We start from the raw sequence: 24,747 nt of genomic DNA, 5'->3' as shown, positions 1-24,747 counted from the left end.
TCTCACTTTATCCTTAGTGTAGAAATGAGCAGGCCAGCATAGACGTGTGCTCTACACCATGCCGCACCAACTTCATTCTGCTTTGGAATACAGTGTAACACTGTATTTACACAAAGTAGAAATGATAGATTGAACACAGATTTAACTGTAAAATGAACTTTATCACATTCACGTTGCAATAAATCTCAAGTTGATAAATTTATATGATACAGTACATTGGGGAGTGATGTACATTCTTCAGTACACGATTTAATGTTACTTCTGTATACGCGCACAGGGCATATAAACAGCTGGTAAATACTGTTAAAAAAAAAAAAAAAAAAAAAAAAACTATGACAATTTCCAGAAAGAAAAAAAAAATGCCCAAAGACAAGAATCTAAAATGATTTGAAAACAGAAAACATAATTGCCCAATACATCTGCCTGGACTGGAATTATGACTTGTAAACCCCATGAGTAAACTGAAGCCAAAACACTCAATGAGTAAGGGTAGTGTAAATATTCAAGAAGAAGCAGGTAGATATTATTATAAGAGTACAAAGATGTACTCGGGGTACAGTTATGAGAATAGTCGTAATATTAAGAGAAAAGTGTTGTTACAAAGAAAGCTGTAATATCATGAGGGAAAAGTTCTGATTTCATGAGTGCACAGGTATAAGTTCATGCTCTTAATATTGCGACTATATTCTTGTACAATTAAATTTTTCTTCATTTTCTTGTTCACTTGTTATAAAGATAAACTATTCTCATGAAATTACAAACTGTGTGATTCAGTCCCGTAATATGTTTTTGTGTCTTGTCGGTGTGACCCTAATTCACCTGCTTCTTGATTTGACGGAGTCACAGCGCGTGCGCCAATCTTTTTCTAATTCGGGAATCACACCACAATAATGAAAATTAATGTAGCTTGTAGGGCACAGCAGAATACGACACTTCAGCTTTTTTGAGTTATTGGTCTGCGTAAAAATGTACCGTTCTCTTTCCGTATCTACAGTAACGTTTTGTAGCTTTGACAATACACAACAATTCTTTTAAAAACAATGTCTCATGTAAAAGTGAGTAAGTATGAACTCTTCCATGTAATGACTTCCATCCAATATGGACCTAAATGAAAATGAACCCTAAAACATATTTCCAAGGCATCCAAAATATAGCGAGACACCATGAACACACACTTCCATATCGACCTGAACATCAGAAGATCATTCGAGGCTTACTTGTCAACAATAAAAATGGCGCGATAGCTATTTATGATTCTCCGTTTACACTTCATAAAGTATCTCTGGAAAACAACAGACGGACAAGTTTGTACCGAAAAGCCAAAATTTGACCACATGTACAATCGAAGCCACTGAGCGCAGATCGGGTCGTGACTTCATCAGGAGGAATACAATATAAATGGATTAATCAACTAGATTCTATACCATGAGGAAAAATACAAGGATGCATTCAATAAAAATGCACACACGCTAACACAAAGTAAACAAAAGTTATTCCTGTCATTCTTCTTGTGTGCATCAGCAACCACATAAAGAGAACTGTCCACAAAAAAAAAAAAGGACCAAAACAAAACACGCTTGTGAGTGGTTAACCACAGAGGAGCTGGCAGACGGGCCCCTCCTCAGTAAAACAGCAGCAACTCTCCCTCCCATTCTTCTTCAACAACAATAATTTTCCAACTTGGGCATTTCTAAACTTCTAAGTCCGGTCCAATTCTGCACACACATTGCGAGACTCTCCAGGTGTCAGGACACAGTGAAAATCCAGCAGTGTCTGAGTCATCTCAGCTTGTATTGGCGGTGGGGGGAACACCGCAGAGGCCGCCAACTTCCTTGTTGTGAGATGACACGGAAAGAATGTTACATCCAGAAAGTGTACACAGAAAAAAGTTCCAGTTGAATTATGGAAAGCCATTTGAGCATTTATTCTGTGTCCTTGATATCCACGTACTCAGTACACTTTGTCCTCACAAGTAGGACAATTCAGTGCACGAGTAGACAACTGCGACACTGCTAGTAATTTAGTCACGAGTAGAACGAGTAGCACACACAGATTGGCCCCACTAGTAGCATGTAGTTGCTCTACAAAGTATGCCTGCAAAACCTCATGCAGTTGTGACACAGTGGTGGTGGGGAATAACATTACCAGTAAGACTACTAGTGTACTGAATGAGTAACACACAAAAAGTGTATTAGTACATGGAACTTAAGATGGATATCAAGGATATCTAATACATGGTCAAATGGCTTTGCATTTTGAATTGCAATCACACAGCACGAGATTAGGGCTCATAGTTTACATAACAGTGAGACACCAACGTGTGTCGACAAATATCACATCATGACCGGATGCAGCTCTTGGATCTGTCTGGCAATCAGGAATAAATATTTTTGGGAAATCATTTACCTTAATAGTGTTTTTGTAGTTCAGTGTAAGATTTATGGATGTGGATGAGGTCAGACATTCCTGCGAACCAGGAGCGATGGCAAGAAAGAACTTTGTGGCTCGGCTTGAGACAAATCCGCTGCTTTGTGTCCATGTTGGCCCTCCGTGGGGAAATTAAGCTTATTCACGGGTTTAAGCCACCGGCTGTTCCGACGAACATCCCCGAAATGTGCTTTATTTGTTTTTAAGGTTGCTCCTAAAAAGAGTCCAGAAGAATTCCTTCAGAAAACAAAGTTAAAAAAAAAAAAAAAGAATGCTTGCTCATTTTCACTTTGTGTAAAAAACACAGTTGAGTTCAGGTCAGTGGGGGGAAAAAAAAAAAAAAAAAAGTTACTGGCAACAACGAGGAGCTCATTGTGAAGTGTCTAAATCAGAAAGTTTCTGGAATTCGATCCCAGTCGCGGATCAGCACTCGGCATCCACACTGTGAACGGTGACCGCCGCTTGGAGGTGGTGCGTGTGCAGCGGGTGATGGTGTGTGTGCGTGTGCCGGTAAGGGTAGAATTTGTGGCTGAGTAAGGCTGCCGTCTGAGGGGGGGTGTCCAGGTCCAGGTCGTCGTCGTGGTTACCAACGTCGACGCCGGCCGAAAGCGGGTCGTTGTTGCCCGGTGGATTTTCGCTGTCCTCTTGAGGACTCATCGTGCTGTAGCCTGGCGAGAGCACATGAAGATTTCAATTAACACACCGAGCGGTCCAGTTTACACTGTTCTACCGCTTTATCGCGGTTCATCTTTTTCACCAGCGCTACATCGTTAATTTTGACGCAATCATTTTTGTCGTGTCGTTGCACACCTTGAGTGTAGTACCACTTTGTGCCGCAGCACGGAGCTACAGTATAAAGAGTGTCGACGCTGCTCCTTTGGCGGCAAGTCACCCGATTTTGTATCGTCATAATCACAGCAAATAGGTGAGTTTTTAAAATAATCATTGGAGTCAATAGAAATATTATTATTATTATTATCTGGAAGACTGTATCCTCCCTCTCACCGTTCTACTTCACATATTTGATTAAACTAGTGTTTTTTGTTTTCTTCCAGACAAAAATTCTTACTGATCAAAAAGTGTCAGATTTATTGTAATGACATAAGAAATAGGATCCCTTAATAAAGGCAATGAGGTAACACTGGCACATTGGCACCCAACTAATGTCCCACCCAGTCCTCCCCCTCCCAGGCGAGTTTCCACCTTATGTTGTCACACAACAATAAAATTCTAACGATATCCATGTTGTTTATTCATGATTTTCTCCTCCTCTTGCACATACGTCCAGCCTGAGGCCATAGAAAGGCTTGCCAGCATGCCAGTTACAGTAACTGCGCCAGCGGGACAAGCGGTGACAAATGTAATTGGTGGGCCACAGGAGAAGTATGATGATGTGATGCACTGAAACAATAAATAATACAAACTGCCACAAGATCACAGCACAGAAAATGCACACAAAAGAACCTGACTCAAAACCTACAGTTTTTTTATAACTGATGAAAAGATTATTTATCCGCTCATTAAATGCAAAACGTTACGTAACAAAAGTTCAGAACGCGCACACATTTTTACTTGATTGTTCAATTTCACACTTGATGGGTCAGCGTGCACTCCAGAGACCCAACTATTTGTCGACAAGCCATTAAAAAGTACATTTTACCCTTTTCATTAAATTGATACAAATTACGGTTGCAACGTTAAGAGAGTAATGACTATATAAACAACGATGTAGAATAAAAACTAACTTGTGCTTTTTAAGACTTTGTAGGAGTGTTCCGAGCAGCTCACTCCAAGCCAATAGTTGGAGTGGCCAGGTGGAGGAGGACGCCCTTTGACCCAGCACACAGAAGTAGCGAATTTAAAGTGTCTACTTAGTAACGCATTCGCTTTTATTCCCTGATGGACGAACACCCACTCTCTCGCCCACTCTATTATTTCTTCCTCATCTTCCTTGTAGCCTTCGTGTTGCGCACAGATGTCTCTTCTTTCGTCATTTTCGCATGTTGGGGGGCAGCGGCGGGTGGAAGCGTCCTTGATTGAGCCACTGAATTACTGTAATGTATTCTACTCTTGATGTCCCTGCATGTGGAGCAGCATGAATACCACAGAAGATATAGGGAGCATACAGCAAAGAGAGAATTGCTATATGAACGCAAGCCATGCACTGACTCATTTTGGCTTCCACTGAAGATGATCTCATCCTCTGTTACACAACACGTTTATCTCTTTGTGTTCATTGCACGTCGCGGTTTTCTTAAACACCGCGCAAGATTCGCTTTGCCCACTCTTCATCTTTATCATTTGTTCTCTGTCATCATCGGTTACGCAACAACTAGCAGAGACGCTCTGGAGCAATGCCTCACGTGGGCACGAAGAACCCACGTGAATGGAACTGTCCATCCACCCACGCTCAGTGAATGCGAGAGCCTGCCTGCTAACACATAATAGCACACGTTTAGAAACAAGCTGCCCCACGAAGGACTACTCTTTCCTGTGCAGTGGACATTCCAAAGTAAAGTAAGGGAAAAAGGAAAGGCCACTGAGGTCCAGCCATCCATTCCCCACAGCGCTTACCCTCAGGGTTGTGGATGAGCCGGAGACCTATCCCAGCTGACTTTGGGGCGATATGCGGGGTACACCCTGCCGGGACTGGTCGCCAGCCAATCGCTGGGCGCATATGGCTAAACATCCATTCAACCCACGCAAACACGGGGAGAACATCCAAACGCCACACAGGAAGGCTGCAGTCAAGATTCAAACCCAGAAGCTCACAACTATGCGCCAGGTGTACGAACCACCCGACCACCGAAACAAGAAAAATGACAGCAAACGGAACATGGGAAAGAGGTACACAGGATACCTCTTCCTGATTCATCCCTCTATACCACTTATCTGGTTCAGGAGTCTATCCTAGCCAGGCCCATTTAGTCTTCAATTAAGCTAACATAAGGCACTGTGGGAGGAGTCCTGCCGTGAGGCAGCAGTGCTCATCGTTCACCGACTCGGCATGCACTGCAGTCCCATCATTACACCTACAGGAAGTGAAAAAGTGAAGAAAAACAACAACAAACCAAAAAACAGAGTTGTGCTCCCTTATTAAGATTCAGCAGCTCTTCTAGAAAAACTACAAGATTGAGGGTTTTTTTTTATGGGGGGGGGTCTATTTTTTTTTTAAGTTTACATTATGCTGGACCTGACAGAGGGCACAAAATGTTTTGACAAGATAAATCGTTAAGGTTTAGGGAACTAACCTGTCTAGCCCAACCTGACTAATTAATTCAGTGATTAACATGTGTCCCTCTACCTTTGTGCTAGTGAGAGACGAAATAAGGTGTCTTACCGTGGTCACTCTCTGTGCCAGATCTGCCCCAGTACCTCCGCCGTCGTTCTGGAGTGTGAGTGTGCCTCTCGATCACCGCAGCAATAAATCGAGTATTACTTACTGAAAGGAAGGAGACCACACACACACACATTATGGAAAATTGACTTTTTAATCACTTCACGGTACACAAACGGTTGGGACTCTGGATAGAGTGTGAAATTGCCATGTAACTCTTTCGTGACTTGCTTATTTCTGAAAATGTGTCTGTGAGCAAGCTGTTTGAATTTTGTCAAAGTCATCGCAATTTGGCTAAGTTACATAATAACTGTTTCTCCAGCCATGACTTGGCAGCGAGGCCGGCTGAAGATCCACTTCATTCAAGCGACTGTCGGACTACACCGAAACATTATTTCAAAGCTAAAAGGTAAGCAAAGTGCCACTGTTAGCTAGCTCTGTAACCGGTGTCAGCTTCTGATAACTAGCAAATACTCTGGGGGTATTTGTGTTGTTTCCGCTGCATGCGTCGCATGCAAAGATCCGCACACTAATCGAGAAAGTGTAAATCAGTGGATTGGTGATGAGTGCTGCGTCAACAAGTGAGAACATGATCAAAACTTTGTGGGCGCTCACTTTATGGGGAGACACTTAGCCAGTGCTGGATTCATTTGCAGTCTGGACATTGAACGTCTGCTCTGGAGGGAGTCTCAGAATTTCCAGAATTCTCAAGTAACGTTACAAAAAGTCGCTAGATTTCCTGCCTTTCACTTTTTGGAAAAATAGTCACCAGAGGTATCGGAAAAGTCACAACATTGAGTAGCCCTCCTTTCATCGCAATGTCCTAGCTCCGCCACCTGTCGTCATGGAAACAGACACCATTTGCATGTGACAGAGATTTCCAACCAGAGTGGGACTAGTGGATATTAAATGTGCTGTAATCTTTTATCCTGCGTGTATTTTGACAGAAAAATGTCTGAGACCTTTTATTAAGATACTTCGGAACCGTTTTAAATGATTACAAAAATGCATGACGTTTTTCCTTTAATAAACAGAGGAGTCTATCAGCTCTCTTCACACGCTCATTTAACAACCAACATAACCGTCGAGCGATACCTCAAGCACAACTTACTTATGCCTCGGTCCTCATGGCTGTCATCATCCCTCTCATCTCTGTCATTATCAAGGTTGGACATTCTCACTGACATTTCTGGTGCAACATGGGGATAAAAAAAAAAAAGTTGGGTCAGAATGGAAAAAAGATTCCATGATAACATGAAATATGTGAAGCATCGCACTGTATAAAACCTAGGAATCGCATTTAAAAACAGGAAAAAAATGCTCTGACATTAAAGACATACTCCAACAATCCCATTAAAAAATGAAATGACGACATTAAAGACGCATACTCCGACAATACCATTCAAAAATGAAATTCAGTTGGTAACAAACATGAAAACAATGCCTCAGCAAATGCATGTGCTAATACAAATCAAAAACAGTCTAACGGTGAATTGAGCATCTGACTTTGTCTAGCCAGGCAGTGGATATTTTAGAGGCTAACAATTGTGCATAAAGGCTAAACAGAATGCTACAACTGCCTTATTTCATGTCCAATTTGTTGGCAGTTCTAGTTCAATACAGTGAACCCCCACATATTTGCGGCTTGGCAGTTGCAAATTCCCATATTCACAGATTTTATTTTATTTTTTAAATTCCCTTAAAATTAATTCACCCAGTTGCTGTTTTTGTGCTCAGGCTAAAGCAATACAAGTACTGGTTTGCTGCCATCTTTGGGCATCTTGGTGGCAAGGAAGTGTGTTAAAGTGAGTTGAGGAGCCTTATTTAAACAAAAGTATTGAGTTGCCACGATCTTGTGGCATCTTGGTGCCAAGGCACTGTGTTGAAGTGAGATGAGGAGCTTCATTTAGACAAAAAGCATTACTTTGCCACCATCTTGTGGTATCTTGGTGCCAAGCAGGTAGATTGTAGTGCGTTGAGGAGCTTCATTTAGGCAAAAGTAGTGCTTTACTGCCATCTTGTGGCATCTCTAATCGCAGCAGCGCTTGGTCCCTCGCTATCTCCCTTGAATAGCGGGGTTCACTGTATATTTGTCCAAGACACAGGCGATGCTAATAGTCATACCTTGTGCCGCCAGTGGCGACATGTGCTGGTGCGAGCGCCTGTGGATCTGGTGTCTGTACGCGTAAACAGCCAGTACCAGTACCATGATGCATCCCATGATACCACCAGCAACCGGACCCACAGGGGCACTCTTGATCATGTTCAGAGATGTCACCTCCTCGTCTGAAGTAGATATAGAGAAAAAGAGGGGGTGATCCGAAGTTAGTTAGAAAGCATTTTTGATGACACCTGATGCGACAATAAGCCAGAATCATACAGATCAATCAATGGCTGTTGTGCTACAGATGCACTTTGTACTTTCATTTCTTTTTGCTCACTAAAAAAAAAAACATCTAACTGCAGGCACATGGGGAATTTGCCTGCAAAGAAAAAACATTTCTGGTGGAAAGAAAGAATGACTGTGTAGAGAGTTACAGAAATCACAAACAATGTGGGCATTAACTGACTCACCAAGGAGGCCCATGGTGTCCACATATGGACTCTTTGCACCGACAATACCCCCGAAGCACTCCTTCTGCAGGGCACAGTATGGCTTGTCCAGATGGGTCTTGCCATCGCTGTCCACCATGCACCACTCACAGTCCAAAACACCAAAGCAGTCGCTGAAATGGCATACACATAAAATGATCGATTCACCAACACATTGCAATACAGTATCGATTCAACAAATACTCTGAATCGATTCACCTCCTGACCAGTGAGAAGTGCTTTGCATGTAATTCGTGTAGTACGGAGGGAAGCTGCACTCAACCAAAACGGCAACAAAACGCCGACTAAAGCAAAAAGCAGCGTGAAGCAAGTGACTTGTACTTTAAACTGCCCTGAAACAGGCCCCAAAAATGTCTTGTAAATTCGACACACCACAGAAAAGACTAATGTTAACAAGCCAGACAATGAGTGAATGGATTAAAAAATAATAATAAATAAATAATCAAAGTATGTGAAATCAGCCTTCAAAATGGTCAATAATTGAGACATTCTTTGAGCTTCCAGATGCTGTGGGCGCTGAAAGTCCAACCACCTCCAGCTGTCAATCAAATACTTCCATCGCAGATTCGCTGTTCCTTGCCTGTAAGCAGCGCGAGAGAGGAGCATTACACGGCACACGCGTTTTCAGGCCGCAGAGAGTCATTCTCCCCTTTTGTTTCCGTTGAAATTCAGCGGGCCGTTGGTCGATGCAGGGACTTCCCAGCCGCGACGGGTCACAAGGAGGGGAGGCGGTAATCATCCATGGTGCACACAGTGGTGTGGGCCCAGTGGCCGCCGAGTTGCAGTCTTCGGCGGCCGCAGTCGGGTGTTTTTTTTTGTCCGCCCTCCTCCTTGCCTGCGATGCGAGAGGCTGACGATTCCCTCTGTTGATGCGAGTGGCTGACCGACGTTCGCCATGTATTCTAACTGCTGGCGGACTGGCGTGGGGCTACAGGGTGGCGGATCATGTGCGGTTTGCCGCTGCATCGCTATGCAACGCTTTGGGGGCAGACAGCAGAGACATTGTCGCCAAAATAACGCAAAACACATTACACTTGAGGGCATACTTTGATGGCTAACTGCACACTATACTGGTAGAACTGGATCCATTATGAATGAGGAAGTGGCAATTCTGCCAGTTGGCCACTGCATGGAATAAGGATGCTTGGTGTTTACATACTGTAGTGGGGGACGGAAATCATAAACCCAAACCTCTTGACATCATGAGGATAGATTATATCCCCTCCCACAAAATCAGAAAGGTGTAAAAGAGTCTTAAACTATATCTCAACAATTAAGTACTATATTTTTCTCAGTCTTTGCATGTTTTCAGCACTTATCTTAAAACATATTTAATGTATTTATAAACAAAACAAGGATTTACATTTAAAATCTGATGTTTGGGGGTCATTTTGGATTCCCCTGTAAATCCAGAACACAGGAATTGGACAAAAGACACTTGAACTACAATACCAACACAAAAACACGTCAGAAGTCACCGTCCCGAAGCTGTACAGACTTAGGACGGCCGTTTTGGAGTCGTTGAATTGGGCAGAAAGAGCGACTGACCGCTACGTACGTAACTATCACTTCTCAAATTCATTTCTAACGAATGGGAACTTTAAACCCAAAGGATGAGTCCTTCTCAATTTGCCATTTATTCTTGTGCCTTTTCCACATAAGACTTCCCACTGGCTAAAATAGATGTACCATACAGGTATTACAGCGCCAAATGATGACTTGGCACACGTTTGACAGCTTTCAAAGGTCTATTCATTTGGACTACAGTATAGAATAGAAATCCCACTGGAGTTAACAGACCGATTTGTGGTCAAATTAAAAACGAATTTAAAAATAGATGTATTTTTAAAAATAAAAACTAGAATTCAAATTTCTATTCATGACTTACTAGGTGGGACTGGACCACTGGTTACAACAGTATGATTTGTTGGTATTATACTGTAATGCATCGACTAGAATCAAATGGAATCCAATAACTAGATGATTCAGTGCATGTGTTCATATGCGGAGTGCAAGTTCACCTGCTACTGTATCTCTGACTGCAGCGGGTGTTGACACATTGAGGCAGTGTGTCCTGTAGACTGGGATCGATCACATTCAAACTGATTGGCTCCTGATGAACCTCACAGCTAGGATTTCTGTCAAAAGCAATACAGAAAATACATTCAGCGTGTAATGTGTTGTCCATATTCATGTAAATTGATGCAAAGGAGCTCCCAAAAGATGAGATTAACTGTTACTTGACTGGGGGAAAATATCTGACAACGAAAAATAGTAATTGCGCGTCTTCCTGAAATGAGGGCGCACGTGGCACTCAGAGGCTTGTGATGCTTGATGAAAGGAGGTGGGTGAAAACCAGAGAGATGTGAGATGTACTGAATGATGGACAGATTGGCAGAAACAAAGGAGGGCAAATAGAGAGCTAAAGCACTAAAGAGAGAAAGATTAAGAATATTCTTTTAAGAAACACCCAGACATTTACACACTGCAGTTAGGAGCCTACATCTCCTGACATTTAAACGAGTACGCACACATGCACAAAGCAAATGAGGACAACCACGGGAGGCAAACGTAAGAAACATCACTTCACTATTACGACATTTACAAGAATAATAACTAGACTAGTAATAAGTAACTAGTAATGTGCAATTACTGGGGCATTGGGCTGCTGGAGCTTTGGACTAAACAGTTCAGCCATATTCAACTGTCAATCTGGTAAATACTATACAAGTCTACATACACTATATTGCCAAAAGTATTCGCTCACTTGCCTTGACTCACATATGAATTTAAGTGATATCTTTTTCTTCTTATTATTATTATTATTCTTAATCCACAGAGTTTAATATGACATCGGTACACCATTTGCAGCAATACCATCTTAAACTCTTGTTTACGGTTTAGGAGTGAGTGAGTTTATGGGAATTTATCATGATTTTTTCCGTGAGCAAATTTGTGAGATCACAGAAGGCCCGGCTCTCAGACTTTGCTCTAACTCATCCAAAGGTGTTCTCTCGGGTTGAGGTCAGGATTGTCCATGAACCTTGATTTGTGCACTGATGCAGAGACATGTTGGAACAGGAATGGGCCATCTCCAAAATGTTCTCACAAAGTTGGAAATCTCCAAAATCTTTTGGTGTGCCGACGCATTCAAAGTTCCTTTCGCTGGAGCTCAGTGGCTAATATTTTGGACCTTTCCAACTTTGTGGGAACAGTTTGGAGATGGCCCCTTCCTGTTCCAACATGACTGTACATCAGTGAACAAAGCACGGTTAGTAAAGCAATGGATGAGAGAGTTTGATGTGGATGAACTTGATGGGCCTGCACAATCCTAACATCAACCCTAGAGAACACTTTTGGATGAATTAAAGCGGCGACTGAAAGCCAGGGCTTCTCGTCCAACATCTCTGTGTAACCTCACAAATGCGCTTCTGGACAAATGGTCATAAATTCCCATAAACTCACTCTTAAGCCTTGTTGAAAGCCTTCCCACAAGAGTTTGATGTTATAGCTGCAAAGGGTGGACCGATGTCCGATTAAACCCTGTGGATTAAGAATTGGATATGACTTAAATTCATATGTGAGTCAAGGCAGGCGAGTGAATACTTTTGGTAATATAGTGTACTTGCCCCCCTTTGACTCCAAAGAAAACCTTCTGGCTCTTAAAAGAGTCTGAGTCGCCAAAAAAGTCCCAAAAATGTGTTTTTTTCCTGTAATATTAATAATAGCTCTGTACATACAGCTATAAATAACAATATTGAATGGAAGAAAGCAAACGCATCACACCAGTTGATTTTGATGCTTGAAGAAAGTTGTGGGATTCCACGAGATTAGTCTTATTCACAAGTCATAAAAACACTTAAGGAAAGTTGTTATGGGCTTTATTTATATTATTTATCAATAAATTTGTATATACAACACTCGAAAAAATGTACAAGAAAAGAACTGTGAAATGTAGTGTGTATCAGTACTTCTGACCTGTTTTCAGCATTGGTGAGGTTGCCAGTACACTCATTCACCTCTAGAGGGCACTCACATGGGCACTCACACTCATTCTGCTCCATTCTTCTCCATTCATGTTAAAAAAAAACAAAAGAGAGAAAGAAAAATGCTTTACTGAGCTTTGGGGAGGGTGGGGGGGACATGGACCTTTTAACTTTTTCTAATGGAACTTTCTTCTATACATATGCACTTCTAATTTGGACTGAGGTAAGGGTCACGTGAGACGGTACCTGTGGCAGTTGAGACAAAGGCGATCCACTGTGCTGCAGGCGCAGAAAGCCAGAGAATCACACGTCTCATTGACAATGCCGGCAAAGGCGTTGGTGCCAGGTATTCGGGTCAGACGATACTTAGAGCAATGGCTCCCGTGGACAAGGTTGGTTAGGTCCCCCTGAGGAAGACATGAGATGTGAATGTAAATATGAAAAGCGTTGATTTGGATTCATTTAATGACTTGATGAAGGCTATCGAATGCCTTCATTTATTATTTCACCACATATCATGACCACGCGATGGCAGCATTGCATGACGTTAGAAAGGCTTTCCTTCAACCACCTCCTTTCTTACCATGATGCTGGTGTTGAACTTGTAGAAGCGCTGCACAGTGCGATCGCTGAAGCTGTTGCATAGGTTCTTCTTCACAAAGTTGGGATGGTTCAGTATGTCATTGGCAACCAAAGGCTCCTGACATTAAAAAGAATAGCATGTAACATATCACTTTTTTCACACATTTTAGCGATACTAACATATTTGAAAATGTTAATCATTATCCCATGTTTCAATTTTTTTTAAATGTATAAAAATATGTATGCAAAGTTACTGGGGCATATAAATTGGGTACCTGCATCATATTTTGGTTCGCTAATACAATACTTTATTCAGGCAAAATGACATTTTTATTGCAATCTCGTGCTATTTTTGGATTTCAATATGTGCATATAAGCTCTGCGCGTCTTGTTTTGGGTTTGTTTACCTTGTGTGTGATGTGCTGTTGCTCTGCAGGGGCATGGCCTTTTGGGTCAATGAGAGTGGGGTGGGCCACCAGGTAACCTCTGTCCTCCATTATAAAGCACCTACAAAACACACAGACAAATATGTATTTAGTTATCATATTCAGTTAAAAAAAAACATGGTATGTTGTTTTATCCCCCCATGCACTCATTCTGCCAAATCCGGCTTCTCTATACCACAGCCTCTCTCGCTTAATCCTGTTTTATATGGCCTCTAAACAAAATCTGAAAGGACGTGAAAGGAGTTGCGAAAGACATGGAGGGGGTGGTATGAGGAGGAGGGAGTAAAAGCATCAGATAACGTAAAAAAAAAAAAGGCAGAAACCCTTAAGAAAGTATGTGGGGCAGATGATGCGGAAAGGCTCATCTCCAACATGAATGGAAAGATAATCAGCTTATCCCCTCTTCTCTCTTTTTATTTTTTCTCTCTTGTGAATTCATTGATGCACAAAACAGAAGAAACGGAGGAATTTGATAAGAACTGATGGTAAAACACAGAACATAGGAAGAGAATCAACAATGCACACAAGGAGGAAGAAAGGAAGCATGTAAATCTTCCACCCAGGCCATAGTCTACCTACCTGATCTTGTTTCCCTTGTCCTGGTTGCAAATGGGAAGAAGGTCCAATAGAACTTTATAGAAGTAGCGTAGGGTAAAGTCTATACCCATCACTGCAACGGCATAGCCAGGGGCCATCTGAGCGCTAGAGAGAGACAATGGAAGATAACACAGGGCACAAAAAGGTAAAAACATCTTCATTCCATTATAATACAATTATTTAGCCTCAATAAGGTCCATCACAGTAGCATTCTGGAAACTGTGTTTACACTAACTACAGCGTGATAGTCAAAACACGACTCACTAATCCGGATTTATCAACCCATCTGATACAGTCTATGTATGTCCTAGTAAATAGTTCTTGCTACACTGTTGTAAGTGGCGCTATGGCTATTGCACATTGCGATTTAGGCTCACTGAAATGGAAAAGTAAACAGGCTAATCTCAGCTGCAATTTCATGCCTCTGAAAAGCTCCAGCTACAAGAGCCTGTGTTGAAAAGTTTCTGCAATTATTGCTACAGCATCTTGGCAAACGGTGTGGGTCCCTGTTGCAATTAAACAAGGCATGTGGAAAAAACACTATGCCATGCTTAAAGAATGTTTTGTAAAGTGGAAATGCATGGTCGCAGACGAGCACAATGTATCCTACCTACAGGACATATTTGGATTTTCTCATGCATTCAAATTGGCAAGCGGACAAAATGATGAAATTGTAGCTGTTCTACCTCGTGGGGAAGTTGGTACCAATTGTTTAACGGAATTTAATCAATCAGACAAGACATCTGAAATCCTTTTTCAAGGGCAACTGTGGTTTGTAGTTAATAAAATAAACCATCCATCTTCTTACCTTGAGGCATGGATGGTGTGGCTGATGGTAACAACGTAGCCTGCACCACCCACGTCCAAGTAAGGCCCAGTGAAGGTGATGAGGCCCGGGTTAGCCACAGCGTGCTGGTACCTGGTACACAACACAGCATGTAGGTGAGAAAGAGTTCACATTTTTGGAACAGAACATGGAAGAAATACTATGGTTTAGCACGGCAGCATTTTTGTAGGAGCTGTAGAACAGCTTTATTAATTAAAATGTGTCTGGTGAGGTGCCCAAGTATCTAATAATTAAAAACATCTTGACTCAACAATGACTGCAAAGCATTGTGCACACAATGTGGGTATGCCTACCCACACACACACACACACACACACACACCATCCAAAATAAGCCTCACCATTGTCTGCGGGTCGGGTCAAAGGCTTTGTCCATCAATGATCCAGGGTAAATCCGAAGCACCCCACTGGGCGTTGCTATGTAACGCCGCACAATGTAGCAGTTGAGGCTACTCATTTCCATTAGTGTCATCCACTCATCCGTGACGTGACTGGTTGCCATAACCTCGTTCCTGACAGAGGACTGTGGTGGGGCACGGTCAAACAGGAGGGATTGCGAGAGTAGAGGCAAGAAGGTAAACGGGTGATGACGGGGGACATACATTTGAGGAAACAGTAGGAGAAACAAAAACAAAACTTTTGTGTTGATGAGATTTCTGGTTTGACAAAAATTGGTCAGATGTGGATCATAAAACCTTCCTTTAAAGGCAGCAAGAAAATCTCATCACTGCATTGTTTCAGAGTCTGAAAGGGGGGATTTGGTCACTTGAGGGGTCCCTTCAAGATGTGCCTGGGCAACAGAGCTGGAAGTGTGGTTGAGTTCAAACCCCTTACCACACCCACCCCCACTCCAGGAATGCAAAGAGGCTGCCAAAAACACATGGGGGGGTTTGTCTCCTCCTTAACGATGCAGAACTTCATTGCATATTACAGATCTGAACATTGGAAACGCTCTACTAAATCCCCCGCTCTTTTGCAGGCACATCTTTATTAAGTGTTAGCGATTGAGTCATATTTGTATTACAAACCTTAACGAAGGCATCGTTTGCATGTGTGTTTTCTTTAGATGTGTACCTTGAGGCCTGGGTTGGCGATGAGCCTAGTGTTATCACTCAGGTAGGCCGTGTAGTGCTCCACCATGCGCTTTGTTTCTGGCTGACTCAGGTGCTCATAGGGAGATGAGAAGCTACCAGCTGCCAGCATCACTGTGGGGGATTCTGAGGAAGGCAAAGAAAGGGACAGAGGGACTGAATGTGAGATGAACGGGTTTCAGAGCCGATACCGGTAAAAAAAACAAACCAACATCATTAGGAGCTTTGAGGAATTAAGCGTCATCTTACCAACGGTTGCAAGCTGTTTAAAATGGAGGCAAGAGCTGGGCTGACCCAACAGGTCTAAACGATGGTACAGGAGCTTGGAGCTGGGAGCGGTGTTCAGGTTTTTGAGGTGTTTCACTGGAATCTCTGGCTGCACGTACACTATGCACAGGATGAACGACGTGTCCTGAACCTAAAAGGCAAGATATTCATGTTAAACATGTATAAGGTGTTTATGGTTGCATATTGAACACACGTTTATTAAGGCCCTGCTTACATGACTAGCTTTTTCTTTCATTTTCACAATATCTTCACACACCTCATTGATTTGCAAAGCTGATGAATGCTTTAGTATGCATGCCAGTCTAATAATTGACATTGTTTATGTTACAGTATATTGAAAATGTTCATGTAATACATGCAATTGTTTCAGAAAGCCTGACTTGCGTCCGTTTCCGTGTCTAGTAGTAATGCACAAAATCTTTGGCTTTTTTCATTCCCTCGCTTCACCTACCAGCTTCCAGGCATAGCTGACATTATACGCATCTTTGCTGTTGTCTCGGATTCGGTTGGTGTGCCAGGACAAAGATGAGTTGACCGGAACAGCGATGACCTGACTCCCCAATGGGAGGCTGCCAGAAATACACAGTATTCGTGAATAACAGCACTTGGTGGACGGTCAGTTGTTGTGTTTTTTTTTTTTTTCCATTGCAAGTTCCACATCTATTCTCACTTGAGGATGTTCCTTCGTACAACATGGAATCCAGGAATATTCTCATAGTGGATAATGTCTGTGTGAAGAGGAGGCTCATTCATCAGGTAAGGCCGCGTTAGTGATGGGTGCATCAGGGTATAACCTGGGAAAAGCAAACCTGCCCATTAAAATATGCTTATACAACACAAACAGAAAAGACTACCAACTAGAAATTTGTGTTTCCTGACTAATTGTGTGTGAATGATGACATGCTCTCCAAGGTACTACAGAAATGAATTATTTTTATGACATCACACAGCATATCAAAGTGCAAACACCATGCAAATATGATCCCTGGAGCGAGCAGCAGTATTGGGACGTCAGAACAATCTGATCGGAAGAGAAGATTTCATCATTGCTCGTCAAGCAGTAAACGTCAGACATTTTATTCTTTCACTGAGGATTAATCTTTAGGGCAATGGTGCTGCTATAAATGTGAGAAAACTCTGAATCCCCTGCCATTCACACAAAGCATGGGATGGTGTTACATTAGTCAGTGCATGGAAGTGTGGAAGCTGCTTTAAAACCATGGACATAATGATTGTTATTATTTTTTTTAAATTTTTTATTGTGCTTTCGATATAACAAAGATACACAAATCTAAACTTAAAACAATTTCAAATACGCCACAAGCACAGAGGTTCTCTGCTAAAAATGCAACAAACAAATCTAGATTGTAATAATTCTGGAACAGAGAAAGCCACAAGGACCATGTAACTGAATGTTCGAGGAGGAAGTGACAGCATGTGATTTTCGTTAGTTCTAACATACTGCAAATACATGTACTTAATCAGCCTTTTTTTCTCGTCAGTATCCAGACCATATCGGACAACATGAGGACGAGGATGTGACATTTAAAAAAAATCCACATAAATACCTCTTTTACAAACTCTAGCATACATATATTCAACCTCTCCCTATATTGCCATTACTTAAATGCCTTCCCTCTAAGAATATACATTTGTCTAGTGTGGAGTATTTTCCTAAATTGTATAGTGCTGTTTTAATGCCAGCTAATAACTTTGATGTGTTAAAGCTATGTTTACTGAGCTGCTACACTAATAAGCCAATGTGGTAATTGCATGTAATTTGATTGAATGGCACATTTAGCAAACACTTTAAAGAGGAAGGAAGACTCTGGGGGAAAAAAACAACTGTGGGGTAATGTGACAAATCTGCAGCCAAAAACAGATGTAATTATGAGTAACAGTTAAACGTTCTGAGGACCAATTCAATGTGCAGTACCAATGCAATGAGCTTTTGCCTTCGACGGTTCTTTCCCACCAAAAACATTCGACACTAGCTCTAAATAGATGGCATTAGGACTTTGTCAGGACTGACCTTTGTTGTCAATGAGGAAGGTGTATGAAGCCAGCGAGTCTTGATAATATGTGACATCCTCCAAAATGTAGGCAAGGTTTACATCCACTCCGACCACACCCAAGAGCAGGTTCCCGAAATAACAGGGCCGACTCACAGTCATAATAAAGCCTAGAGAAAGCGAGCGTACATGACATGCAGCATCTTAAATCTGTCACATTTTATTTTGTGGTTTAGTTTATCTGCAACCACTGTCATTCAAAACACAAACACATACAGTAAAATTGGGCTTATGTAGGATTACTTCTAAAATGGAATGTACAAAAAAGTCATGTCAAAATACAAACATTTTGCACCAACATGAAGCATTTTCCACCCTATTTGTGGTGTGTGCAATTTTCGGATTGTCACTGAATTACAGATTAAAGATTACTGTAATATCTTGTGTATAATAATGCCCCCAATTATTTTCACCCCCCAAAATTATCAAACGTCAATAGTGTGCATTATACATAGGTATAGGGGTAAATGGAAAAAACTCAAATTTTATAAATGTATGCCTGCCGCCACCTAGTGGTTATGAAAAAGCTGTACACTTTCATTCCAAAATGCCACTGCCACCTAGTGCTTATAAAAAAAGTGTAGCCGACACTTTCATTCCAATATGACTGCATATACGTGCAGTTGTGCTCATAAGTTTACATACCATACATACATAGAATTGTACCCATCTTGCAAATTCTGCCTGGGTAATCAAACATATGCACACAACTGTGTTTTTTCTAATTTACTAAATAAAAGTAGGGCTGTGAATTTCAAAATAAGAGCAAGTAAATTAAAAAAAAGGATTACGTGTTCAAACAAAGTGCTTAATTTCAGAATAATTCTTTGAAAAAAGCTAACAAAATACAGATAATACTTCATGTTTTGATCATATGGGTAGAAGCAAAATCATGCATTGTAAAACTGCATTATACATAGGTAGAAGGGTTTTCCAAAATTTTGAGGTCAACTTTGGGGGTGCCTATTATACACGAGAAATTACGGTATATAAATCTACGTTTTTTTTGTTTTTTTTTGATTGTCGCAGGCTGTCAAAAAGCTTTTTTTTTAATGCCAATTATAAGCCTAAAATGCAACAAGCACATTCAAATGCCTCTTTATAGTGACTTTAAATGCACTTTTATATTGTATTTATGTATACTAAGCATAATTTCTGTCATTGCATGAAATAAACTACTCCAGCGTAAGGATTTAATAACCATGCGCTAATGTAAATTAAATGTTTTAACACTGAGATATTGGCACACATTGACAGATTCATTTAACTGAAACCAACCACAAAATGTTGTTCTCATCTTCATGCAAATGCTGAAAGATTTCCTTCTTAAAAGCCTTTATTTATCCTGCGTGAAGTTTAAAAAAGTAATACCCAGGTTATTAAGAGATGTTTGTAGCGTAAATGTTATACATTTTTGTGGCTGTGAAGTTACAATTTAAAGTGTTACCAACATATGGGTAATAGGTCCAGTCAGATTGTCAGGCTACAGAGTTCATTTTCAGTACGCACCGTCTCCCATTGGGTCAGCGTAAGGCAGACTGAAGCGGACAAGGTCGATCATACGGTTGGACAAGTTGATGTAGAAGCGGCCCACTGTGGTCTCCAGGTTGCTAAGCTGGTTGAGCACCATCATGCTGCCCTTCACGACAGGCATCATGGAAACTGCGGCTGATCCAGATGAGGATGCCACAGGAAAGCGGTCAACGCCATACTTCACCGAATTCTGCTCAGCGAGGTCTCGCAGGAAGGCCAGCTCCTTCAGACCTGTTATTCCCTCTGCACGGAGAGGGCAGGACATGGCAGTGTTTAGCACGCTACGATGTTACATCTACATTAGTATGTATGGATGCAGAACTGGAAATACAGTGCCGTGAAAAAGCATTGGCCCTTTTTTCAAATTCTTTTATTTTATTTTTTTTCCCTAAATAAATCAAATCACCATTTAAAAAAAAAAGCGTCTTAAGTTTACTTGGGTTATATTTGTTTGATGATAAAGTCGGGAAACTATGCCGAAATAGAAGAATTTGAGAAGGGGGTCAATACTTTTTCATGGCACTGTAAATTGAGGTAAATTGGGTAAGTATGTCACTGAAAATAAGTGTAAAATAATAAGAGACTGACATTTATGTGTTAATGTTCAGTGGAGTCGAGCCTTATTTCATGCGGTTAAAGGTCATTTAAAGTACCACCGCTGCCCCCTGCAGCTGTCACCTGAAACAGTTGGCACCACGGATGGGGCACAGAATGTCTGCCACAATCCAATCACTGTCTAGATTACCGAAGAATCCCTAATTAATGCCAAGGCGCGTCTGTAGCTCATCGTGCTGGGTGACTAACACAAGGCAAAGTCATCACGGGTGGCAATGTCAAATGAACACAAATGGGACACTTGCTGACAGCACAGCTTCCCTTCAACGAAGGTAGAAGGCAAAAATTAAGATCTTTAAAGATCGAGACCAACATTAGAAAATAGCAACTGATGATCTTCACTACTTTAGCACGTGATGTTTTTAGCCACAACTGCTCACCAAACATACTGAAATGAGATTCTATGAGCGATATCATCAGGGGATGATAGATGTTTCCTTCCTTTTCATCATGGAGCCCTTTAAATTGGCCAGGTCCTCTGTCAGTCACACACATGCAGAATAAGCCATCCATCCTTTGAAGTCCCATTCGCGCCCCTCTTAGATGTACCTAATTTACATTCCCCGGGTGCAAAAATTATTTGTTTGCTAATGCATGCCGTGTATGTGTGTTGCAGAGAGGGGAGCACTTAGAAGAGCCACGTGGACAGACAAGAACAATAAAATAGGGCAAAGAATCACGCACAAACAAAATAAAAAGGCCTTTGAGGTTTTGAGCACTTCTCTTTCCTCCAGTCTTCTCTCTTCGGCACACGCAGGAAGCACATTTATAATAGCCTGTTGCTACTGCTACGGGTACGTCATGCAGAAAGGAACTGATTTTTAACCATTTCAGAACAAAAACCTGCAAATGTCCAATCAGGGCAGTTTATCAAACAATAGTGTGTTACGTTTCAATTACTCTATGAGAAGAATGCATTAGTCTTAATTTAATTTATCCTAGTCAATACCTGGCACTTTACTTTTTAGCATACCTGAACATTAGCACTGTGGCTAGAACGAAATAAAACATGAAAAGATTTATTACAGTGGGTCCCTGCCTATTCACAGTTCGGCAACCGCAAATTCACCATTTTGGGGGGAATACTAACCCCTGTTTTCCGTGGAAAACGCTTACTGGCAATATATCCATGCTTATTCAATAATGTTTTGGGTTATTTGGGTGAAAATATGGTTGTTTGTTTATATGTGCCCTGTGATTGGCTGGCGACCAGTTCAGGGTGTACCCTGCCTCTCGCCCAGGATAGCTGGGATATGCTCGCCTGTGACCCCAGTGAGGATAAGCGATATGGAAACTAGATGGATGGAGGGTATTGCCCTGATTTACAATGATGAGACTTGGTAGAGCATTAAAAAAAAAAACATCATACCTTTGACCTCAAGCAACTTTAACTGGATATGCAGTGATACCTTGACTTACAAGTTTAATAAGTTCCGTAACCAAGCTCATAACTCAATTTAGTTATGTATTTAAATCAATTTTCCCTTTTGAAATAAAATGAAAGAAGAAATGGCATGATGCGTTTCAGCTCCCAAAAAGCAAACGTTTTTTTGTTACGTTTTTAATAAAAACAACTAGCACTGTATTTTAAAATACAAAAAAAATAAAAGACAATGCAAAGAAATAAATAGGTTTTATGAAGTGTAATTAATAAGTCGCAAGTGTCACACACTAACATAAGTTTTGGATTGGGGGGGGCGCTACTGGGTGACATCAGGAGCTCTGACTCCAGCCCCACCTGGCTGTTAATTCAGTATTAGTGTCTCCTTCATGCTCCTTGCAAGTGCTTTTGTTTCGTATGTGTGTTTGGCTGCTTGTCCCGTGCATTCAATAGATGGCTGAATGTGCATCGGCAAAGCTTGCTCATAAGTCAAATTTTGGCTTGAAATACAAACCAAACAAAACAAAACAAAACAAAAATTCCACCATAATTTACAAGCAACACAATTTCTCATGAGAGTAAATAGTGGGGAAACGGTATAGTGCTTACTTTAAGATAGCATAATAATGCCTGAAAGTTTGAAGAAGTTCAGTTAAGAGTGTGACTAGTTAAGTGATGAAGGGAACGCTCTAACGACAAACCGATTGCGATTGCGATCTCCCCTTTGTGTGGAATACAATAATACTTTGAAAGCCTATGTTTGTTTTTCAAAGGTTGTGAACTTACCATTCATGAGTGCATATGTGAGGATCATGACAGAGTTGTTGAAGTGTCGGTTCTCTTCTTTGACCACACTGAGCGTTGCTTTCTTCTCCTGCTCTGATGACTCTCGAGATGTAATCCCAGAGGATAGGTAGATGATAACCATGTCTGTGGCTTGTGGAGGACAAGAACACAAAAGTCATATAAAGAAGCTTGTTTGTAAAGTGAATAATCCCTTGGCGTTTGCATCATCATATGCATTAATTCTCTTACTGGTGCTCTGCTTGCTGAGGCTGCTGGTGTTTCTAAGCAGATGAAAAGCCCTTTGGAAGCCTGCTGCATGTTGCGTGGTGCCATCAGAGGACTTGATGTTTGAGATGAAGGTGCTCATCTTCCGCTTCGTCTCACTGGTGGCTGGAGAAAGCAGACTCTTGTAGCACTGGTCCAGAGAGCAGGAGCGGACCATGTCTGCCACTGACAGAACGGCAATCTAGACAGGAATGATAGCGGTATCATTAAAGGGACAAAATGCAGTTTTCAAACCGCTAGTAATATTAACATAGTCTCAGTTCCGTCCCTACCCTTGAGTCTGCCCTAAGAAATGCCCCCAGCTCACTAAACCTGGGCAACAAAAAAAGAACCAGCAAAAGACCGGTACATTGCACTCACCAGGCTGCCTCAGAGTGCATCTCGGTCGGCCACAAGCGTGTTGGCGGCCTGCTGGAATTGGCCTGGAGGAAGCGACCGCTGCGTCCCGCTTGCCTGTGACCGCCTCGGAATGCGCCTCGGTTTCAGCCGTGAGCACGCAACGTTACACGAAATGTTACTGGCTTGATGTTGTATTTTTTGGAATGTACAGTCAATTGCAAATATATGAGAGTTGATCGATTCACCTGACGACTCGGTGGAAACGGTGACGTGACTGTCTAATTCCTTTTTTATAACTTTTGTTGTTTACTGTACTTAAACTGCAACTGTACTTAAATAATCTGGCCAAAAAACTGTAATAGTCTACTCTGCAAGAGGCTGTGTATGTCCCCATGAACCTCATGTGTGCCTGGTAAGCCTGTACAAATGATTGACAGACTTCAGTAACGCCTTCTGTCTCTGCACTCTCTGATTGGGTATTCTTGTCCCACCGTCTCCAGTTGTAAAACAATAATACAGAATAAATAAAAGGCATTAGAAGGAACCGAAGAGGGGTGATTTTTCAAAAGATATTTTTTCATAATATTGTACGGTCAGGTCATACAGACAATTTAACCATACAGTAGAACCTCGATTTAACAGACCCCGATTTAATGGACTGGTGTCCAGTTGGATCTCAAAAACACTCCTTTTATGCACCAGAAAGTTAAGGTTGGATAAACTTAAAAACATTTCAAACATTTTAAAGCTTTTTCATACTTATTTATAAAAATGTTGTATTGTACTGTGTTTTTAGCATACGAAAAAAAAGTACAAAACAATAATTTTATACTGTAATGGTGTTTTTAAGTTATTACAGTACAAAATCATTGTTTGTTTAAAATTGCTTCAATTTAACGGACAATCTGATTTAATGGACGACCCCTGCCCCTATTAGTCCATTAAATCAATTTGCCCCTGTATAAAACGATTATTTTTATTTTATTTTTATTTTTTTTAACTGCAAAACCTTTAAATGAACGAGAGAGCTAATGGAACAACACCACTGTGATGCAAAATAATAATAATAATAACTGATAAATTCATATAGCGCCTTCCAAAAAAACCTAAGGTAGCTGTAAACATCTAATTAATGTTTTGCTATAGGAAAAGATGGAAAATTCGTACAGTAGTATGTTTAGTATAGTTGAATAAAGGGTTTCTTTTCGTACCTTGTCATGTTCATCTATTGCATTAAGGATAACCAGTGCCGAGTCTCTGGCAATTTGAAGTTGAGTTTCAGTAACAGACGCTCCGTGATCCACCATCACAACAATATGTTTAGATTGGGGACGCACTGCAGAAACATACACAGGCCTGTGGGAAATACAATGTCAATGTAAATCAGTGATTCAGAGATTCAGCAAAAACATTTATTAAAGTTAAAAGGGTCATTATTTAATAGAGAAAAAGTGAATCTGTACGACACACCTTTATAGCTTTATCTTAATAACAACATGTCATTACAAATTAGAACAAAAATC

General features: G+C 41.2%; 1 protein-coding gene across 3 annotated transcripts in view; it reads right to left on the bottom strand.

Moving 5' to 3' along the window:
• Positions 1 to 221: 221 nt before the first annotated feature.
• Positions 222 to 24,747, bottom strand: part of cachd1 (cache domain containing 1) — a 104,341-nt gene continuing 79,815 nt past the window's right edge. Inside the window, exons 6-28 of one of the 3 annotated variants that reach the window (XR_009769069.1) lie at positions 24,436 to 24,580; positions 22,850 to 23,066; positions 22,601 to 22,750; positions 19,795 to 20,061; positions 18,246 to 18,395; positions 16,884 to 17,007; positions 16,665 to 16,782; positions 16,175 to 16,343; positions 15,909 to 16,051; positions 15,176 to 15,357; positions 14,797 to 14,907; positions 13,971 to 14,093; positions 13,353 to 13,452; positions 12,947 to 13,063; positions 12,610 to 12,770; positions 12,356 to 12,442; positions 10,399 to 10,515; positions 8,339 to 8,490; positions 7,889 to 8,050; positions 6,876 to 6,953; positions 5,768 to 5,869; positions 2,407 to 3,095; positions 222 to 1,831 (exon numbers count right to left, since the gene is read on the bottom strand). Coding sequence is in view for 1 of the 3 variants with exons in the window: in XM_061684284.1 (XP_061540268.1) it covers positions 2,851 to 3,095; positions 5,768 to 5,869; positions 6,876 to 6,953; positions 7,889 to 8,050; positions 8,339 to 8,490; positions 10,399 to 10,515; positions 12,356 to 12,442; positions 12,610 to 12,770; positions 12,947 to 13,063; positions 13,353 to 13,452; positions 13,971 to 14,093; positions 14,797 to 14,907; positions 15,176 to 15,357; positions 15,909 to 16,051; positions 16,175 to 16,343; positions 16,665 to 16,782; positions 16,884 to 17,007; positions 18,246 to 18,395; positions 19,795 to 20,061; positions 22,601 to 22,750; positions 22,850 to 23,066; positions 24,436 to 24,580 (3,220 nt within the window). In the remaining 2 variants the exon portion in view is untranslated. Of the gene's footprint in view, positions 3,096 to 5,767; positions 5,870 to 6,379; positions 6,601 to 6,875; positions 6,954 to 7,888; positions 8,051 to 8,338; positions 8,491 to 10,398; positions 10,516 to 12,355; positions 12,443 to 12,609; positions 12,771 to 12,946; positions 13,064 to 13,352; positions 13,453 to 13,970; positions 14,094 to 14,796; positions 14,908 to 15,175; positions 15,358 to 15,908; positions 16,052 to 16,174; positions 16,344 to 16,664; positions 16,783 to 16,883; positions 17,008 to 18,245; positions 18,396 to 19,794; positions 20,062 to 22,600; positions 22,751 to 22,849; positions 23,067 to 24,435; positions 24,581 to 24,747 lie in introns of those variants that run through there. The other 2 variants (XM_061684284.1, XR_009769070.1) reach the window with 2 other exon arrangements.

The sequence above is a fragment of the Phycodurus eques genome, chromosome 8 (assembly GCF_024500275.1).
Source record: "Phycodurus eques isolate BA_2022a chromosome 8, UOR_Pequ_1.1, whole genome shotgun sequence".
Classification (NCBI taxonomy): domain Eukaryota; kingdom Metazoa; phylum Chordata; class Actinopteri; order Syngnathiformes; family Syngnathidae; genus Phycodurus; species Phycodurus eques.
This window is presented reverse-complemented; position numbering and strand designations above follow the sequence as displayed.